The 25,303-nt window shown below is 42.8% G+C and overlaps 1 protein-coding gene across 1 annotated transcript in view; it reads left to right on the forward strand.

Annotated features, from left to right (window-relative positions):
• Positions 1 to 25,303, forward strand: part of LOC116937047 (uncharacterized) — a 94,550-nt gene that overhangs the window by 10,545 nt on the left and 58,702 nt on the right. The window contains exons 3-4 of the mRNA XM_076063939.1: positions 5,303 to 5,458; positions 18,067 to 18,252. Coding sequence (XP_075920054.1) covers positions 5,303 to 5,458; positions 18,067 to 18,252 — 342 coding nt within the window. The remainder of the gene's footprint in view (positions 1 to 5,302; positions 5,459 to 18,066; positions 18,253 to 25,303) is intronic.

Here is a 25,303-nt window from a genome sequence, read left to right on the forward strand (position 1 = left end):
TGGCAGGGGCTGTAGGGGCAAGTGCAGTTACACAGACACAGACAAAGCTACCCCAGGTAGCCTCTAGCAGGGCTGTAGGGGCAAGTGCAGTCACACAGACACAGACAAAGCTCTCCCAGGTAGCCTCTAGCAGGGGCTGTAGGGGCAAGTGCAGTTACACACAGACACAGACAAAGCTACCCCCAGGTAGCCTCTAGCAGGGGCTGTAGGGGCAAGTGCAGTCACACACAGACACAGACAAAGCTCCCCCAGGTAGCCTCTAGCAGGGGCTGTAGGGGCAAGTGCAGTCACACAGACACACAGACAAAGCTCCCCCAGGTAGCCTCTAGCAGGGGCTGTAGGGGCAAGTGCAGTTACACAGACACAGACAAAGCTACCCCAGGTAGCCTCTAGCAGGGCTGTAGGGGCAAGTGCAGTCACACAGACACACAGACAAAGCTCCCCCAGGTAGCCTCTAGCAGGGCTGTAGGGGCAAGTGCAGAGACACAGACAAAGCTCCCCCAGGTAGCCTCTAGCAGGGCTGTAGGGGCAAGTGCAGTTACACAGACACAGACAAAGCTCCCCCAGGTAGCCTCTAGCAGGGCTGTCGGGGCAAGTGCAGTCACACAGACACAGACAAAGCTCCCCCAGGTAGCCTCTAGCAGGGCTGTAGGGGCAAGTGCAGTTACACAGACACAGACAAAGCTCCACCAGGTAGCCTCTAGCAGGGCTGTAGGGGCAAGTGCAGTTACACAGACAAAGCTCCCCCAGGTAGCCTCTAGCAAGGGCTGTAGGGGCAAGTGCAGTCACACAGACACACAGACAAAGCTCCCCCAGGTAGCCTCTAGCAAGGGCTGTAGGGGCAAGTGCAGTTGCACAGACACAGACAAAGCTACCCCAGGTAGCCTCTAGCAGGGCTGCAGGGGCAAGTGCAGTTACACAGACACACAGACAAAGCTCCCCCAGGTAGCCTCTAGCAGGGCTGTAGGGGCAAGTGCAGTTACACAGACACAGACAAAGCTCCCCCAGGTAGCCTCTAGCAGGGCTGTAGGGGCAAGTGCAGTTACACAGACACAGACAAAGCTACTCCAGGTAGCCTCTAGCAGGGCTGTAGGGGCAAGTGCAGTCACACAGACACAGACAAAGCTCCCCCAGGTAGCCTCCGGCAGGGCTGAAGGGGCAAGTTCAGTTACACAGACAAAGCTCCCCCAGGTAGCCTCTAGCAGGGCTGTAGGGGCAAGTGCAGTTACACAGACACAGACAAAGCTCCCCCAGGTAGCCTCTAGCAGGGCTGTCGGGGCAAGTGCAGTCACACAGACACAGACAAAGCTCCCCCAGGTAGCCTCTAGCAGGGCTGCAGGGGCAAGTGCAGTTACACAGACACAGACAAAGCTCCCCCAGGTAGCCTCTAGCAAGGGCTGTAGGGGCAAGTGCAGTTGCACAGACACAGACAAAGCTACCCCAGGTAGCCTCTAGCAGGGCTGTAGGGGCAAGTGCAGTTACACAGACACAGACAAAGCTACCCCAGGTAGCCTCTAGCAGGGCTGTAGGGGCAAGTGCAGTCACACAGACACAGACAAAGCTCCCCCAGGTAGCCTCTAGCAGGGATGTAGGGGCAAGTGCAGTCACACAGACACAGACAAAGCTCCCCCAGGTAGCCTCCGGCAGGGCTGAAGGGGCAAGTGCAGTCACACAGACACACAGACAAAGCTCCCCCAGGTAGCCTCTAGCAGGGCTGTAGACGCAAGTGCAGTCACACAGACACAGACAAAGCTCCCCCAGGTAGCCTCTAGCAGGGCTGTAGGGGCAAGTGCAGTTACACAGACAAAGCTCCCCCAGGTAGCCTCTAGCAAGGGCTGTAGGGGCAAGTGCAGTCACACAGACACACAGACAAAGCTCCCCCAGGTAGCCTCTAGCAAGGGCTGTAGGGGCAAGTGCAGTTGCACAGACACAGACAAAGCTACCCCAGGTAGCCTCTAGCAGGGCTGTAGGGGCAAGTGCAGTTACACAGACACACAGACAAAGCTCCCCCAGGTAGCCTCTAGCAGGGCTGTAGGGGCAAGTGCAGTTACACAGACACAGACAAAGCTCCCCCAGGTAGCCTCTAGCAGGGCTGTAGGGGCAAGTGCAGTTACACAGACACAGACAAAGCTACTCCAGGTAGCCTCTAGCAGGGCTGTAGGGGCAAGTGCAGTCACACAGACACAGACAAAGCTCCCCCAGGTAGCCTCTAGCAGGGCTGTAGGGGCAAGTGCAGTCACACAGACACAGACAAAGCTCCCCCAGGTAGCCTCCGGCAGGGATGAAGGGGCAAGTTCAGTTACACAGACAAAGCTCCCCCAGGTAGCCTCTAGCAGGGCTGTAGGGGCAAGTGCAGTTACACAGACACAGACAAAGCTCCCCCAGGTAGCCTCTAGCAGGGCTGTCGGGGCAAGTGCAGTCACACAGACACAGACAAAGCTCCCCCAGGTAGCCTCTAGCAGGGCTGCAGGGGCAAGTGCAGTTACACAGACACAGACAAAGCTCCCCCAGGTAGCCTCTAGCAAGGGCTGTAGGGGCAAGTGCAGTTGCACAGACACAGACAAAGCTACCCCAGGTAGCCTCTAGCAGGGCTGCAGGGGCAAGTGCAGTTACACAGACACACAGACAAAGCTCCCCCAGGTAGCCTCTAGCAGGGCTGTAGGGGCAAGTGCAGTTAAAAGCTCCCCCAGGTAGCCTCTAGCAAGGGCTGTAGGGGCAAGTGCAGTTACACAGACACAGACAAAGCTCCCCCAGGTAGCCTCTAGCAGGGCTGTCGGGGCAAGTGCAGTCACACAGACACAGACAAAGCTCCCCCAGGTAGCCTCTAGCAGGGCTGCAGGGGCAAGTGCAGTTACACAGACACAGACAAAGCTCCCCCAGGTAGCCTCTAGCAAGGGCTGTAGGGGCAAGTGCAGTTGCACAGACACAGACAAAGCTACCCCAGGTAGCCTCTAGCAGGGCTGCAGGGGCAAGTGCAGTTACACAGACACACAGACAAAGCTCCCCCAGGTAGCCTCTAGCAGGGCTGTAGGGGCAAGTGCAGTTAAAAGCTCCCCCAGGTAGCCTCTAGCAAGGGCTGTAGGGGCAAGTGCAGTTGCACAGACACAGACAAAGCTACCCCAGGTAGCCTCTAGCAGGGCTGCAGGGGCAAGTGCAGTTACACAGACACAGACAAAGCTCCCCCAGGTAGCCTCTAGCAGGGCTGTAGGGGCAAGTGCAGTTACACAGACACAGACAAAGCTCCCCCAGGTAGCCTCTAGCAGGGCTGTAGGGGCAAGTGCAGTTACACAGACACAGACAAAGCTACCCCAGGTAGCCTCTAGCAGGGCTGTAGGGGCAAGTGCAGTCACACAGACACAGACAAAGCTCCCCCAGGTAGCCTCTAGCAGGGATGTAGGGGCAAGTGCAGTCACACAGACACAGACAAAGCTCCCCCAGGTAGCCTCCGGCAGGGCTGAAGGGGCAAGTGCAGTTACACAGACACAGACAAAGCTCCCCCAGGTAGCCTCTAGCAGGGCTGTAGGGGCAAGTGCAGTCACACAGACACACAGACAAAGCTCCCCCAGGTAGCCTCTAGCAGGGCTGTAGACGCAAGTGCAGTCACACAGACACAGACAAAGCTCCCCCAGGTAGCCTCTAGCAGGGCTGTAGGGGCAAGTGCAGTTACACAGACAAAGCTCCCCCAGGTAGCCTCTAGCAGGGCTGTAGGGGCAAGTGCAGTTACACAGACAAAGCTCCCCCAGGTAGCCTCTAGCAGGGCTGTAGGGGCAAGTGCAGTCACACAGACAAAGCTCCCCCAGGTAGCCTCTAGCAGGGCTGTAGGGGCAAGTGCAGTCGCACAGACACAGACAAAGCTCCCCCAGGTAGCCTCTAGCAGAGCATTAGGGGCAAGTGCAGTCACACAGACACAGACAAAGCTCCCCCAGGTAGCCTTTAGCAGGGCTGTAGGGGCAAGTGCAGTTACACAGACACAGACAAAGCCCCTCCAGATAGCCTCTAGCAGGGCTGTAAGGGCAAGTGCAGTTACACAGACACAGACAAAGCTCCCCCAGGTAGCCTCGAGCAGGGGTGTAGGGGCAAGTGCAGTCACACAGACACAGACAAAGCTCCCCCAGGTAGCCTCTAGCAGAGCATTAGGGGCAAGTGCAGTCACACAGACACAGACAAAGCTCCCCCAGGTAGCCTCTAGCAGGGCTGTAGGGGCAAGTGCAGTTACACAGACACAGACAAAACTCTGAGAAGATTTCCCAGTGCTCTCAGTGTGACAAGGCCTTCTGTAGGCCTGACAAGTTGAAGCTTCACATGCTGAGACACTCTGTCTCTCTGTCTCTGTGTGTCTCTCTCTGTGTCTCTCTGTCTGTCTCTCTCTCTCTGTGTCTCTCTCTCTGTCTCTGTGTCTCTCTCTCTGTCTCTCTCTCTCAGTCTCTCTGTCTCTCTGTCTCTCTCTCTGTGTCACTCTCTCTGTGTCTCTCTCTGTCTCTCTCTGTCTCTCTGTCTCTCTCTGTCTCTCTCTCTCTCTGTGTCTCTCTCTCAGTCTCTCTCTCTCTCTCTGTCTCTCTGTCTCTCTCTCTCTCTGTGTCTCTCTCTCAGTCTCTCTCTCTCTCTCTGTCTCTCTGTCTCTCTCTCTGTGTCTCACTCTCTCTCTCACTCTCTGTCTCTCTCTCTGTGTGTCTCTGTGTCTCCCTGTGTGTCCCTGTGTCTCTGTGTCTCTCTCTGTGTCTCTCTCTGTGTCTCTGTCTCCCTGTGAGTAGCTCAAGAAGCACGTGAGGGGGTTCCACTCTGAGAAGATTTTCCAGTGCTCTCAGTGTGACAAGGCCTTCTGTAGGCCTGACAAGTTGAAGCTTCACATGCCGAGACACTCTGTCTCTCTTTCTCTCTGTCTCTCTGTCTCTGTGTGTCTCTCTCTGTGTCTCTGTGTGTCTCTCTGTCTGTCTCTCTCTCTCTGTGTCTCTCTCTCTGTCTCTGTGTCTCTCTCTCTGTCTCTCTCTCTCAGTCTCTCTGTCTCTCTGTCTCTCTCTCTGTGTCACTCTCTCTGTGTCTCTCTCTGTCTCTCTCTGTCTCTCTGTCTCTCTCTGTCTCTCTCTCTCTCTGTGTCTCTCTCTCAGTCTCTCTCTCTCTCTGTCTCTCTCTGTGTCTCTCTCTCAGTCTCTCTCTCTCTCTGTCTCTCTGTCTCTCTCTCTGTGTCTCACTCTCTCTCTCACTCTCTGTCTCTCTCTCTGTGTGTCTCTGTGTCTCCCTGTGTGTCCCTGTGTCTCTGTGTCTCTCTGTGTCTCTCTCTGTGTCTCTGTCTCCCTGTGAGTAGCTCAAGAAGCACGTGAGGGGGTTCCACTCTGAGAAGATTTTCCAGTGCTCTCAGTGTGACAAGGCCTTCTGTAGGCCTGACAAGTTGAAGCTTCACATGCTGAGACACTCTGACCAGAGAGACTTCCTGTGCTCCAGTTGTGGCAAGCAGTTCAAGGTGTCTACACTACACTATACACTACTACACTATACACTACACTATACACTACTACACTATACACTACTACACTATACACTACTACACTATACACTACTACACTATACACTACTACACTATACACTACTACACTATACACTACTATACTATACACTACTACACTATACACTACACTATACACTACTACACTATACACTACACTATACACTACTACACTATACACTACACTATACACTACTACACTATACACTGCTACACTATACACTACTACACTACTACACTATACACTACTACACTGTACACTACTACACTATACACTACTACACTATACACTACTACACTATACACTACACTATACACTACTACACTATACACTACTACACTATACACTACTACACTATACACTACTACACTATACACTACTACACTATACACTACTACACTACACTATACACTACTACACTATACACTACACTATACACTACTACACTATACACTACTACACTATACACTAATCCACTATACACTACTACACTATACACTACTACACTATACACTACTACACTATACACTACTACACTATACACTACTACACTATACACTACACTATACACTACTACACTATACACTACTACACTATACACTACTACACTATACACTACTACACTATACACTACTACACTATACACTACTACACTATACACTACTATACTATACACTACTACACTATACACTACACTATACACTACTACACTATACACTACACTATACACTACTACACTACTACACTATACACTACACTATACACTACTACACTATACACTGCTACACTATACACTACTACACTACTACACTATACACTACTACACTGTACACTACTACACTATACACTACTACACTATACACTACTACACTATACACTACACTATACACTACTACACTATACACTACTACACTATACACTACTACACTATACACTACTACACTATACACTACTACACTATACACTACTACACTACACTATACACTACTACACTATACACTACACTATACACTACTACACTATACACTACTACACTATACACTAATCCACTATACACTACTACACTACACTACTACACTATACACTACTACACTATACACTACTACACTACACACTACTACACTATACACTACTACACTATACACTACACTATACACTACTACACTATACACTACTACACTACACTATTCACTACTACACTACACACTACTACACTATACACTACTACACTATACACTACTACACTACACTATACACTACTACACTACACTATACACTACTACACTATACACTACTACACTATACACTGCTACACTATACACTACTACACTATACACTACTACACTATACACTACTACACTATACACTACTACACTATACACTACTACACTATATACTACTACACTATACACTACTACACTACACTATACACTACTACACTATACACTACTACACTATACACTACTACACTATACACTACTACACTATACACTACTACACTATACACTACTACACTACACTATACACTAATACACTATACACTACACTAATACACTATACACTACTACACTATACACTACTACACTATACACTACTACACTATACACTACTACACTATACACTACTACACTATACACTACTACACTATACACTACACACTACACTATACACTACTACACTATACACTACTACACTATACACTACTACACACTACACTATACACTACTACACTATATACTACTACACTATACACTACTACACTATACACTACTACACTATACACTACTACACTATACACTACTACACTACACTATACACTGCTACACTACTACACTGTACACTACTACACTATACACTACTACACTATACACTACTACACTATACACTACACTATACACTACTACACTAAGTTGTCTATATCTCTGTGTGTGTCTCTCTGTGTGTGTCTAACAGCGTAAGGACAAGCTAAAGGAGCACACTACACTATACACTACTACACTATACACTACTACACTATACACTACTACACTATACACTACTACACTATACACTACTACACTATACACTACTACACTATACACTACTACACTACACTATACACTACTACACTATACACTACACTATACACTACACTATACACTAAGTTGTCTATCTATCTCTGTGTGTGTCTAACAGCGTAAGGACAAGCTAAAGGAGCACACTACACTATACACTACTACACTATACACTACTACACTATACACTACTACACTATACACTACTACACTACACTATAAACTACTACACTACACTATATACTATACACTAAGTTGTCTATCTATCTGTGTGTGTCTCTCTGTGTGTGTGTCTAACAGCGTAAGGACAAGCTAAAGGAGCACACTACACTATACACTACTACACTATACACTACTACACTACACTATACACTACTACACTATACACTACTACACTACACTATACACTACTACACTAAGTTGTCTATCTATCCGTGTGTGTCTCTGTGTCTAACAGCGTAAGGACAAGCTAAAGGAGCACACTACACTATACACTACTACACTAAGTTGTCTATCTATCTGTGTCTCTGTGTCCCACAGCGTAAGGACAAGCTAAAGGAGCACACTACACTATACACTACTACACTATACACTACTACACTACACACTATACACTAAGTTGTCTATCTATCTGTGTCTCTCTGTGTGTGTCTCACAGCGTAAGGACAAGCTAAAGGAGCACACTACACTATACACTACTACACTAAGTTGTCTATCTATCTGTGTGTGTCTCTGTGTCTAACAGCGTAAGGACAAGCTAAAGGAGCACACTACACTATACACTAAGTTGTCTATCTATCTGTGTGTGTCTCTGTGTCTCTGTGTCTAACAGCGTAAGGACAAGCTAAAGGAGCACACTACACTACTACACTAAGTTGTCTATCTATCTGTGTCTCTGTGTCTATCTCTGTGTGTCTAACAGCGTAAGGACAAGCTAAAGGAGCACACTACACTATACACTAAGTTGTCTATCTATATGTGTCTATCTCTGTGTGTCCCACAGCGTTAGGACAAGCTAAAGGAGCACACTACACTATACACTAAGTTGTCTATCTATCTGTGTGTGTCTCTCTGTGTGTGTGTCTAACAGCGTAAGGACAAGCTAAAGGAGCACACTACACTATACACTACTACACTATACACTGCTACACTATACACTACTACACTATACACTACTACACTATACACTACTACACTAAACACTATACACTACTACACTATACACTACTACACTATACACTACTACACTATACACTACTACACTATACACTACTACACTATACACTACTACACTATACACTACTACACTATACACTACTACACTATACACTACACTACACTATACACTACTACACTACACTATACACTACTACACTATACACTACTACACTATACACTACTACACTACACTATACACTACTACACTATATACTACTACACTATACACTACTACACTACACTATACACTACTACACTATACACTACTACACTATACACTACTACATTATACACTAGTACACTATACACTACTACACTATACACTACTACACTACACTATACACTACTACACTATACACTACTACACTATACACTACTATATTATACACTACTACACTACACACTACACTATACACTACTACACTATACACTACTACACTATACACTACTACACTATACACTACACTATACTATACACTACTACACTATACACTACTACACTATACACTACACTATACACTACTACACTATACACTATACACTAAGTTGTCTATCTATCTGTGTCTCTGTGTCTAACAGCGTAAGGACAAGCTAAAGGAGCACACTACACTATACACTAAGTTGTCTATCTATCTGTGTCTCTGTGTCTATCTCTGTGTCCCACAGCGTAAGGACAAGCTAAAGGAACACACTACACTATACACTAAGTTGTCTATCTATCTGTGTGTCTCTGTGTCTATCTGTGTGTGTCCCACAGCGTAAGGACAAGCTAAAGGAACACACTACACTATACACTACTACACTATACACTAAGTTGTCTATCTATCTGTGTCTATCTGTGTCTCTGTGTCTAACAGCGTAAGGACAAGCTAAAGGAACACACTACACTATACACTAAGTTGTCTATCTATCTGTGTGTCTCTGTGTGTCTCTGTGTCTATCTGTGTGTGTCTAACAGCGTAAGGACAAGCTAAAGGAACACACTACACTATACACTAAGTTGTCTATCTGTGTGTGTGTCTATCTGTGTGTGTCTAACAGCGTAAGGACAAGCTAAAGGAGCACACTACACTATACACTACTACACTATACACTACTACACTATACACTAAGTTGTCTATCTATCTGTGTCTATCTCTGTGTCTCTGTGTCTAACAGCGTAAGGACAAGCTAAAGGAACACACTACACTATACACTACTACACTATACACTAAGTTGTCTATCTATCTGTGTCTATCTCTGTGTCTCTGTGTCTAACAGCGGAAGGACAAGCTAAAGGAACACACTACACTACTACACTACACACTACTACACTAAGTTGTCTATCTATCTGTGTGTCTCTGTGTGTCTCTGTGTCTATCTGTGTGTGTCTAACAGCGTAAGGACAAGCTAAAGGAACACACTACACTATACACTACTACACTAAGTTGTCTATCTATCTGTGTGTCTCTGTGTGTCTCTGTGTCTATCTGTGTGTGTCTAACAGCGTAAGGACAAGCTAAAGGAACACACTACACTATACACTACTACACTAAGTTGTCTATCTATCTGTGTGTCTCTGTGTGTCTCTGTGTCTATCTCTGTGTGTCCCACAGCGTAAGGACAAGCTAAAGGAGCACACTACACTATACACTACTACACTATACACTACTACACTATACACTACTACACTATACACTACTACACTATACACTACTACACTATACACTACTACACTATACACTACTACACTATACACTACTACACTACACTATACACTACTACACTACACACTATACACTAAGTTGTCTATCTATCTGTGTCTCTGTATGTCTATCTGTGTGTGTCTAACAGCGTAAGGACAAGCTAAAGGAACACACTACACTATACACTACTACACTAAGTTGTCTATCTATCTGTGTGTGTCTCTGTGTGTCTCTGTATGTCTATCTCTCTGTGTCTAACAGCGTAAGGACAAGCTAAAGGAACACACTATACACTATACACTAAGTTGTCTATCTATCTGTGTCTCTGTGTCTAACAGCGTAAGGACAAGCTAAAGGAACACACTACACTATACACTACTACACTAAGTTGTCTATCTATCTGTGTGTCTCTGTGTGTGTCTAACAGCGTAAGGACAAGCTAAAGGAGCACACTACACTATACACTACTACACTATACACTACTACACTAAGTTGTCTATCTATCTGTGTCTCTCTGTGTGTGTCTAACAGCGTAAGGACAAGCTAAAGGAACACACTACACTATACACTACTACACTACACTATACACTACTACACTATACACTACTACACTACACTATACACTACTACACTACACACTACTACACTAAGTTGTCTATCTATCTGTGTGTGTCTCTCTGTGTCTATCTCTCTGTGTCCCACAGCGTGAGGACAAGCTAAAGGAACACACTACACTATACACTACTACACTAAACACTACTACACTATACACTACTACACTATACACTACTACACTACACTATACACTACTACACTATACACTACTACACTATACACTACTACACTATACACTACTACACTATACACTACTACACTATACACTACTACACTATACACTACTACACTATACACTACACACTACTACACTACACTATACACTACTACACTACACTATACACTACTACACTATACACTACTACACTAAGTTGTCTATCTATCTGTGTCTCTCTGTGTGTGTCTAACAGCGTAAGGACAAGCTAAAGGAACACACTACACTATACACTACTACACTACACTATACACTACTACACTATACACTACTACACTACACTATACACTACTACACTACACACTACTACACTAAGTTGTCTATCTATCTGTGTGTGTCTCTCTGTGTCTATCTGTGTGTCTAACAGCGTAAGGACAAGCTAAAGGAACACACTACACTATACACTACTACACTACACTATACACTACTACACTATACACTACTACACTACACTATACACTACTACACTACACACTACTACACTAAGTTGTCTATCTATCTGTGTGTGTCTCTCTGTGTCTATCTGTGTGTCTAACAGCGTAAGGACAAGCTAAAGGAACACACTACACTATACACTACTACACTACACTATACACTACTACACTATACACTACTACACTACACTATACACTACTACACTACACACTACTACACTAAGTTGTCTATCTATCTGTGTGTGTCTCTCTGTGTCTATCTGTGTGTCTAACAGCGTAAGGACAAGCTAAAGGAACACACTACACTATACACTACTACACTACACTATACACTACTACACTATACACTACTACACTACACTATACACTACTACACTACACACTACTACACTAAGTTGTCTATCTATCTGTGTGTCTCTGTATGTCTATCTGTGTGTGTCCAACAGCGTAAGGACAAGCTAAAGGAACACACTACACTATACACTACTACACTAAGTTGTCTATCTATCTGTGTCTATCTGTGTGTGTCCAACAGCGTAAGGACAAGCTAAAGGAACACACTACACTATACACTACTACACTAAGTTGTCTATCTATCTGTGTCTATCTGTGTGTGTCCAACAGCGTAAGGACAAGCTAAAGGAACACACTACACTATACACTACTACACTACACTATACACTACTACACTACACACTACTACACTAAGTTGTCTATCTGTGTGTGTCTCTCTGTGTCTATCTGTGTGTCTAACAGCGTAAGGACAAGCTAAAGGAACACACTACACTATACACTACTACACTACACTATACACTACTACACTATACACTACTACACTACACTATACACTACTACACTACACACTACTACACTAAGTTGTCTATCTATCTGTGTGTCTCTGTATGTCTATCTGTGTGTGTCTAACAGCGTAAGGACAAGCTAAAGGAACACACTACACTATACACTACTACACTATACACTAAGTTGTCTATCTGTGTCTCTCTATGTGTGTCTAACAGCGTAAGGACAAGCTAAAGGAACACACTACACTATACACTAAGTTGTCTATCTATCTGTGTCTCTGTGTCTATCTGTGTGTGTCCCACAGCGTAAGGACAAGCTAAAGGAACACACTACACTATACACTACTACACTATACACTACTACACTATACACTACTACACTACTACACTACACTATACACTACTACACTACACTATACACTAAGTTGTCTATCTATCTGTGTGTCTCTGTATGTCTATCTGTGTGTGTCTAACAGCGTAAGGACAAGCTAAAGGAACACACTACACTATACACTACTACACTATACACTACTACACTAAGTTGTCTATCTATCTGTGTGTCTCTGTGTCTCTCTATGTGTGTCTAACAGCGTAAGGACAAGCTAAAGGAACACACTACACTATACACTACTACACTATACACTAAGTTGTCTATCTATCTGTGTGTGTCTATCTGTGTGTGTCTATCTGTGTGTGTCTAACAGCGTAAGGACAAGCTAAAGGAGCACACTACACTATACACTACTACACTACACTATACACTACTACACTATACACTACTACACTACACTATACACTACTACACTACACACTACTACACTAAGTTGTCTATCTATCTGTGTGTGTCTCTCTGTGTCTATCTGTGTGTCTAACAGCGTAAGGACAAGCTAAAGGAACACACTACACTATACACTACTACACTACACTATACACTACTACACTATACACTACTACACTACACTATACACTACTACACTATACACTACTACACTACACTACTACACTATACACTACTACACTACACTACTACACTATACACTACTACACTATACACTAAGTTGTCTATCTATCTGTGTGTGTCTATCTGTGTGTGTCTATCTGTGTGTGTCTAACAGGGTAAGGACAAGCTAAAGGAGCACACTACACTATACACTACTACACTACACTATACACTACTACACTATACACTACTACACTACACTATACACTACTACACTACACACTACTACACTAAGTTGTCTATCTATCTGTGTGTGTCTCTCTGTGTCTATCTGTGTGTCTAACAGCGTAAGGACAAGCTAAAGGAACACACTACACTATACACTACTACACTATACACTACTACACTATACACTACTACACTATACACTACTACACTATACACTACACTATACACTACTACACTATACACTACTACACTATACACTACTACACTATACACTACTACACTATACACTACTACACTATACACTACACTATACACTACTACACTATACACTACACTAATACACTATACACTACTACACTACACTATACACTACTACACTATACACTACTACACTACACTATACACTACTACACTACACACTACTACACTAAGTTGTCTATCTATCTGTGTGTGTCTCTCTGTGTCTATCTGTGTGTCTAACAGCGTAAGGACAAGCTAAAGGAACACACTACACTATACACTACTACACTATACACTACTACACTATACACTACTACACTATACACTACTACACTATACACTACACTATACACTACTACACTATACACTACTACACTATACACTACTACACTATACACTACTACACTATACACTACTACACTATACACTACTACACTATACACTACACTATACACTACACTATACACTACTACACTATACACTACTACACTATACACTACTACACTATACACTACTACACTATACACTACTACACTATACACTACTACACTATACACTACACTATACACTACTACACTATACACTACACTAATACACTATACACTACTACACTACACTATACACTACTACACTATACACTACTACACTACACTATACACTACTACACTACACACTACTACACTAAGTTGTCTATCTATCTGTGTGTGTCTCTCTGTGTCTATCTGTGTGTCTAACAGCGTAAGGACAAGCTAAAGGAACACACTACACTATACACTACTACACTAAACACTACTACACTATACACTACTACACTATACACTACTACACTACACTATACACTACTACACTATACACTACTACACTATACACTACTACACTATACACTACTACACTATACACTACTACACTATACACTACTACACTATACACTACTACACTATACACTACACACTACTACACTACACTATACACTACTACACTACACTATACACTACTACACTATACACTACTACACTAAGTTGTCTATCTATCTGTGTCTCTCTGTGTGTGTCTAACAGCGTAAGGACAAGCTAAAGGAACGCACTACACTATACACTACTACACTACACTATACACTACTACACTACACACTACTACACTACACTATACACTACTACACTACACACTACTACACTAAGTTGTCTATCTATCTGTGTGTGTCTCTCTGTGTCTATCTGTGTGTGTCTAACAGCGTAAGGACAAGCTAAAGGAACACACTACACTATACACTACTACACTACACTATACACTACTACACTATACACTACTACACTACACTATACACTACTACACTACACACTACTACACTAAGTTGTCTATCTATCTGTGTGTCTCTGTATGTCTATCTGTGTGTGTCTAACAGCGTAAGGACAAGCTAAAGGAACACACTACACTATACACTACTACACTATACACTACTACACTATACACTACTACACTATACACTACTACACTATACACTGCTACACTATACACTACTACACTATACACTACTACACTATACACTAAGTTGTCTATCTATCTGTGTGTCTCTGTGTCTCTCTATGTGTGTCTAACAGCGTAAGGACAAGCTAAAGGAACACACTACACTATACACTACTACACTATACACTACTACACTATACACTACTACACTATACACTAAGTTGTCTATCTATCTGTGTGTGTCTATCTGTGTGTCTATCTGTGTGTGTCTCTCTGTGTCCCACAGCGTAAGGACAAGCTAAAGGAACACACTACACTATACACTACTACACTATACACTACTACACACTACACTATACACTACTACACTAAGTTGTCTATCTATCTGTGTGTCTCTGTGTCTATCTGTGTGTCTATCTCTCTGTGTCCCACAGCGTAAGGACAAGCTAAAGGAGCACACTACACTATACACAACTACACTGTACACTATACACTAAGTTGTCTATCTATCTGTGTGTCTCTGTGTGTCTCTGTGTCTATCTCTGTGTCTCTGTGTCTAACAGCGTAAGGACAAGCTAAAGGAACACACTACACTATACACTACTACACTATACACTACTACACTATACACTACACTATACACTACTACACTATACACTACTACACTATACACTACTACACTATACACTACACTATACACTACTACACTATACACTACTACACTATACACTACTACACTATACACTACTACACTATACACTACTACACTATACACTACACTATACACTACTACACTATACACTACACTAATACACTATACACTACTACACTACACTATACACTACTACACTATACACTACTACACTACACTATACACTACTACACTACACACTACTACACTAAGTTGTCTATCTATCTGTGTGTGTCTCTCTGTGTCTATCTGTGTGTCTAACAGCGTAAGGACAAGCTAAAGGAACACACTACACTATACACTACTACACTATACACTACTACACTATACACTACTACACTATACACTACTACACTATACACTACACTATACACTACTACACTATACACTACTACACTATACACTACTACACTATACACTACCACACTATACACTACACTATACACTACTACACTATACACTACACTAATACACTATACACTACTACACTACACTATACACTACTACACTATACACTACTACACTACACTACTACACTATACACTACTACACTATACACTAAGTTGTCTATCTATCTGTGTGTGTGTCTATCTGTGTGTGTCTAACAGCGTAAGGACAAGCTAAAGGAGCACACTACACTATACACTACTACACTATACACTACTACACTATACAGTACTACACTATACACTAAGTTGTCTATCTATCTGTGTGTGTCTCTCTGTGTCTATCTGTGTGTGTCTAACAGCGTAAGGACAAGCTAAAGGAGCACACTACACTATACACTACTACACTATACACTAAGTTGTCTATCTATCTGTGTGTCTATCTGTGTATGTCTATCTGTGTGTGTCTCTCTGTGTCTATCTGTGTGTGTCTAACAGCGTAAGGACAGGCTAAAGGAACACACTACACTATACACTACTACACTACACTATACACTACTACACTATACACTACTACACTATACACTAAGTTGTCTATCTATCTGTGTGTGTCTATCTGTGTGTGTCTAACAGCGTAAGGACAAGCTAAAGGAACACACTACACTATACACTACTACACTAAGTTGTCTATCTGTGTCTATCTGTGTGTGTCTAACAGCGTAAGGACAAGCTAAAGGAATACACTACACTATACACTACTACACTAAGTTGTCTATCTATCTGTGTGTCTCTGTGTCTATCTGTGTGTCTCTCTATGTGTGTCTAACAGCGTAAGGACAAGCTAAAGGAACACACTACACTATACACTAAGTTGTCTATCTATCTATCTATCTGTGTCTCTCTATGTGTGTCTAACAGCGTAAGGACAAGCTAAAGGAACACACTACACTATACACTAAGTTGTCTATCTATCTGTGTGTCTCTGTGTGTCTCTGTATGTCTATCTGTGTGTGTCCCACAGCGTAAGGACAAGCTAAAGGAGCACACTACACTATACACTACTACACTATACACTAAGTTGTCTATCTATCTGTGTGTGTCTATCTGTGTCTATCTGTGTGTCTATCTGTGTGTGTCCCACAGCGTAAGGACAAGCTAAAGGAGCACACTACACTATACACTAAGTTGTCTATCTATCTGTGTGTGTCTATCTGTGTCTATCTGTGTGTCTATCTGTGTGTGTGTCCAACAGCGTAAGGACAAGCTAAAGGAGCACACTACACTATACACTACTACACTATACACTAAGTTGTCTATCTATCTGTGTGTGTCTATCTGTGTGTGTCTATCTGTGTGTGTCTATCTCTCTGTGTCCCACAGCGTAAGGACAAGCTAAAGGAGCACACTACACTATACACTACTACACTATACACTACTACACTACACTATACACTACTACACTATACACTACTACACTATACACTACTACACTATACACTACTACACTAAGTTGTCTATCTATCTGTGTGTCTCTGTGTCTATCTGTGTGTCTCTGTGTCTATCTGTGTGTGTCTATCTGTGTGTGTCTAACAGCGTAAGGACAAGCTAAAGGAGCACATGCAGCGCATGCACAACCCGGAGAGGGAGATGCTCCTTCGTGTCGCTGTTCGCCAACACAAAACCAAACGATTCCGCCCCAAGGTGGCACCCCACGACTTTGAGAGCTTCATATTCAAGTGTCGCCTGTGCTTGATGGGCTTCAGACGACGTGGGATGCTGGTACACTCACTAGTACACTCACTAGTACACTCACTAGTACACTCACTAGTACACTAATACACTCATACACTCACTCATACAGTCATACACTCACACACTCACTTATACACTCACACACTCACTCATACACTAGTACACTCACTAGTACACTCACTAGTACACTCACTAGTACACTCACTAGTACACACACTAGTACACTCACTTATACACTCATACACTCACTCATACACTCACTAATACACTTATACACTCATACACTCACTCATACAGTCATACACTCATACACTCACTTATACACTCACTTATACACTCACTTATATACTCACTTATACACTCACTCATATACTCAGTCACTCAGTCAGTCACTCACTCACACACTCACTCACACACTCACTCACTCACACACACACTAACACACTCACTAACACACTCACACACTCACTCACTCATACACTCACTCACACACTCACTAACACACTCACTCACTAACACACACACTAACACACTCACTAACACACACACTAACACACTAACACACTCACTCATACACTCACTCACACAACACAAAACCAAACGATTCCGCCCCAAGGTGGCACCCCACGACTTTGAGAGCTTCATATTCAAGTGTCGCCTGTGCTTGATGGGCTTCAGACGACGTGGCATGCTGGTACACTCACTAGTACACTCACTAGTACACTCACTAGTACACTCACTTATACATACACTCACTTATACACTTACACACTCATTTATACACTCATACACTCACTCATACACTCACTTATACACTTATACACTCATACACTCACTCATACAGTCATACACTCATACACTCACTTATACACTCACTTATACACTCACTTATACACTCACTTATACACTCACTCATACACTCAGTCACTCAGTCAGTCACTCACTCACACACTCACTCACACACTCACTCACTCACACACACACTCACACACTCACTAACACACTCACACACTCACACACTCACTAACACACTCACTCACTCACACACACACTCACACACTCACTAACACACTCACTCACTCACACACACACTCACACACTCACTAACACACTCATACACACACTCATACACTCACTAACTCACTCACTCACACAACACAAAACCAAACGATTCCGCCCCAAGGTGGCACCCCACGACTTTGAGAGCTTCATATTCAAGTGTCGCCTGTGCTTGATGGGCTTCAGACGACGTGGGATGCTGGTACACTCACTAGTACACTCACTAGTACACTCACTAGTACACTCACTTATACACTTATACACTCATACACTCACTCATACAGTCATACACTCACACACTCACTTATACACTCACACACTCACTCATAGACTCACTCACTCATACACTCACTCACTCACTAGTACACTCACTAGTACACTCACTAGTACACTCACTAGTACACTCACTAATACATACACACACTTATACACTCATTTATACACTCACTAGTACACTCACTAGTACACTCACACACTCACTCACTCATACACTCAGTCAGTCAGTCACTCAGTCAGTCACTCACTCATACACTCACTCATACACTCACTCATACACTCACGAACACACTCACTTATACACTCACTTATACACTCATACACTCACTCACACACTCATACACTCATACACTAACTCACTCACTCACTCACTAACACACTCACTCACACACACACTAACACACTCACTCACTCACTCACACACTCACTCACTCACTAACACACTAACACACTCACTAACACACTCACACACTCACTCACTCACTAACACACTCACTCACTCACACACACACTAACACACTCACTAACACACTCACTAACACACTCACTCACACACTCACTAACACACTCACTCACTCACTCACACACTAACACACTCACTCACTAACACACTCACTCACACACTCACTCACTCACTAACACACTCACTAACACACTCACTCACACAACACAAAACCAAACGATTCCGCCCCAAGGTGGCACCCCACGACTTTGAGAGCTTCATATTCAAGTGTCGCCTGTGCTTGATGGGCTTCAGACGACGTGGGATGCTGGTACACTCACTAGTACACTCACTAGTACACTCACTAGTACACTCACTAGTACACTAATACACTCATACACTCACTCATACAGTCATACACTCACACACTCACTTATACACTCACTTATACACTCACTAGTACACTCACTAGTACACTCACTAGTACACTCACTAGTACACTCACTCACTAGTACACTCACTCATACACTCACTAGTACACTCACTAGTACACTCACTAGTACACTCACTTATACACTCATACACTCACTCATACAGTCATACACTCACACACTCACTTATACACTCACTTATACACTCACTAGTACACTCACTAGTACACTCACTAGTACACTCACTAGTACACTCACTCACTAGTACACTCACTAGTACACTCACTAGTACACTCACTAGTACACTCACTAGTACACTCACTAGTACACTCACTAGTACACTTATACACTCACTAGTACACTCACTAGTACACTCACTAGTACACTCACTAGTACACTCACTAGTACACTCACTAGTACACTCACTAGTACACTCACTAGTACACTCACTAGTACACTTATACACTCATTTATACACTCATACACTCACTCATACACTCACTAGTACACTCACTCACTCACTAGTACACTCACTAATATACTCACTAGTACACTCACTAGTACACTCACTAGTACACTCACTAGTACACTCACTAGTACACTCACTAGTACACTCACTAGTACACTCACTAGTACACTCACTCACTCATACACTCACTCACTCACTAGTACACTCACTAGTACACTCACTCACTCATACACTCACTCACTAGTACACTCACTAGTACACTCACTAGTACACTCACTAGTACACTCACTAGTACACTCACTAGTACACTCACTCACTCACTAGTACACTCACTAGTACACTCACTAGTACACTCACTAGTACACTCACTAGTACACTCACTAGTACACTCACTAGTACACTCACTCGTACACTCACTAGTACACTCACTAGTACACTCACTAGTACACTCACTAGTACACTCACTAGTACACTCACTCACTAGTACACTCACTAGTACACTCACTAGTACACTCACTAGTACACTCACTAGTACACTCACTAGTACACTAGTACACTCACTAGTACACTCACTAGTACACTCACTAGTACACTCACTAGTACACTCACTAGTACACTCACTCACTCACTAGTACACTCACTAGTACACTCACTTATACACTTACACACTCATTTATACACTCATACACTCACTCATACACTCAGTCAGTCAGTCACTCAGTCAGTCACTCACTCATACACTCACTAGTACACTCACCAGTACACTCACTAGTACACTCACTAGTACACTCACTAGTACACTCACTCATACACTCAGTCATACACTCACACACTCACTCACTCATACACTCAGTCAGTCAGTCACTCAGTCAGTCACTCACTCATACACTCACTAGTACACTCACTAATACACTCACTAGTACACTCACTAGTACACTCACTAGTACACTCACTAACACACTCACTAGTACACTCACTAGTACACTCACTAGTACACTCACTAGTACACTCACTAGTACACTCACTAGTACACTCACTAACACACTCATACACTCACTAGTACACTCACTCACTCATACACTCACTCATACACTCACTCATACACTCACTCATACACTCACTCACTCATACACTCACACACTCACTTATACACTCATACACTCACTCACTCATACACTCACTCACTAATACACTCACTAGTACACTCACTAGTACACTCACTCACTCACTCATACACTCACTAGTACACTCACTAGTACACTCACTTATACACTCACTCACTCATACACTCACTCATACACTCACTCACACACTCACTCACTCACTAGTACACTCACTAGTACACTCACTCACTCACTAGTACACTCACTAGTACACTCACTAGTACACTCACTTATACACTCACTAGTACACTCACTCACTCACTCATACACTCACTAGTACACTCACTAGTACACTCACTTATACACTCACTAGTACACTCACTAGTACACTCACTAGTACACTCACTAGTACACTCACTAGTACACTCACTAGTACACTCACTCACTAATACACTCACTCACTCATACACTCACTTATACACTCACTAATACACTCACTAGTACACTCACTAGTACACTCACTAGTACACTCACTAGTACACTCACTAGTACACTCACTAATACACTCACTAGTACACTCACTCATACACTCACTTATACACTCACTTATACACTCACTTATACACTCACTAATACACTCACTAATACACTCACTAGTACACTCACTTATACACTCACTAGTACACTTATACACTCATACACTCACTCATACAGTCATACACTCACTAGTACACTCACTAGTACACTCACTAATACACTCACTAATACACTCACTAATACACTTATACACTCACTCATACACTCACTAGTACACTCACTAATACACTCACTTATATACTCACTTATACACTCACTAGTACACTCACTAGTACATACACTCACTTATACACTCACTTATACACTCACTTATACACTCACTTATACACTCACTAGTACACTCACTAATACACTCACTTATACACTCACTCATACACTCACTAGTACACTCACTAATACACTCACTTATACACTCACTCATACACTCACTAGTACACTCACTAGTACACTCACTAGTACACTCACTCACTCACTCATACACTCACTAGTACACTCACTTATACACTTATACACTCACTAGTACACTCACTCATACACACACTCACTTATACACTCACTTATACACTCACTTATACACTCACTTATACACTCACTTATACACTCATTTATACACTCATTTATACACTCACTAGTACACTCACTCACTCATACACTCACTAACACACTCACTCACACACTCACTAGTACACTCACTTATACACTCACTTATACACTCACTCACTAATACACTCGCTTATACACTCACTAACACACTCACTAGTACACTCACTTATACACTCACTTATACACTCATACACTCACTCATACAGTCATACACTCACACACTCACTTATACACTCACTCACTCATACACTCACTCATACACTCACTCACTCACCCACTCACACACTCACTCACTTATACACTCACTTATACACTCACTCATACACTCATACACTCACTCACTCACTCATACACTCACTCATACACTCATTCATACACTCACTCATACACTCAGTCAGTCACTCACTCACTCATACACTCACTCATACACTCACTCACTCACTCGCTTATACACTCACTCATACACTCACTTATACACTCACTTATACACTCACTAGTACACTCACTAACACACTCACTAATACACTCACTAGTACACTCATTTATACACTCAGTCACTCACTCATACACTCATACACTCACTCACTCATACACTCACTCATACACTCACACACTCATACACTCACTTATACACTCACTCACTCATACACTCACTCATACACTCACACACTCATACACTCACTTATACACTCACTCACTCATACACTCACTCATACACTCGCACACTCACTAACACACTCATACACTCATACACTCACTTATACACTCACTCATACACTCATTTATACAGTCACTCATACACTCACTAACACACTCATACACTCACTCATACACTCACTCACTCATACACTCACTCACTTATACACTCACTTATACACTCACTTATGCACTCACTAACACACTCACTCACCACACACACTCACTAACACACTCACTAACACACTCACTAACACACTCACTCACACACTCACTCACACACTTATACACTCACTTATACACTCAGTCATACACTCACACACTCACTCACTCATACACTCAGTCAGTCAGTCACTCAGTCAGTCACTCACTCATACACTCACTCATACACTCACTCATACACTCACTCACACACTCACTCACTCACTTATACACTCACTTATACACTCACTAACACACTCATACACTCACTCATACACTCACTCACTCACACACTCACACACTTACACACTCACTCACTCACTCATACACTCACTTATACAGGCACACACTCACTCATACACTCACTCACACACTCACTCACTCACTAATACACTCATTTATACAGTCACTCATACACTCACTCACTCATACACTCACACACTCACTAATACACTCACTAACACACTCATTTATACACTCACTTATACACTCACTCACTCACACACTCACTCACACACTCACTTATACACTCACTCATACACTCACTCATACACTCACTTATACACTCACTCATACACTAACACACTCACTCACTCATACACTCACTCATACACTCACTCATACACTCACTTATACACTCATTCACACACTCACTCACTTATACACTCACTTATACACTCACTCACTCACTTATACACTCACTCACACATACACTCACTTATACACTCACTCACATTCACACACTCACTTATACAGTCATACACTCACTTATACACTCACTTATACACTCACTCACTCATACACTTACTTATACACTCACACACTCACTCACTCACTTATACACTCATTTTTACACTCACTCACTCATACACTCACTTATACACTCACTCATACACTCATACTCACTCACTCATACACTCACTTATACACTCACTCACTCATACACTCACTCATACACTCACTTATACACTCACTCATACACTCACTCACTCATACAATCACTTATACACTCATTTATACACTCACTCATACACTCACTTATGCACTCACTCATACACTCACTCACTCACTCATACACTCACTCATACACTCACTTATACACTCACTCATACACTCATACACTCACTCATACACTCACTTATACACTCACTCATACACTCACTTATACACTCACTTATACACTCACTTATACACTCACTCA

The sequence above is a fragment of the Petromyzon marinus genome, unplaced genomic scaffold, assembly GCF_048934315.1.
Source record: "Petromyzon marinus isolate PM22_M1 ecotype Great Lakes invasive population unplaced genomic scaffold, UKy_Petmar_22M1.pri1.0 PM_Scaffold_244, whole genome shotgun sequence".
Lineage (NCBI taxonomy): Eukaryota > Metazoa > Chordata > Hyperoartia > Petromyzontiformes > Petromyzontidae > Petromyzon > Petromyzon marinus.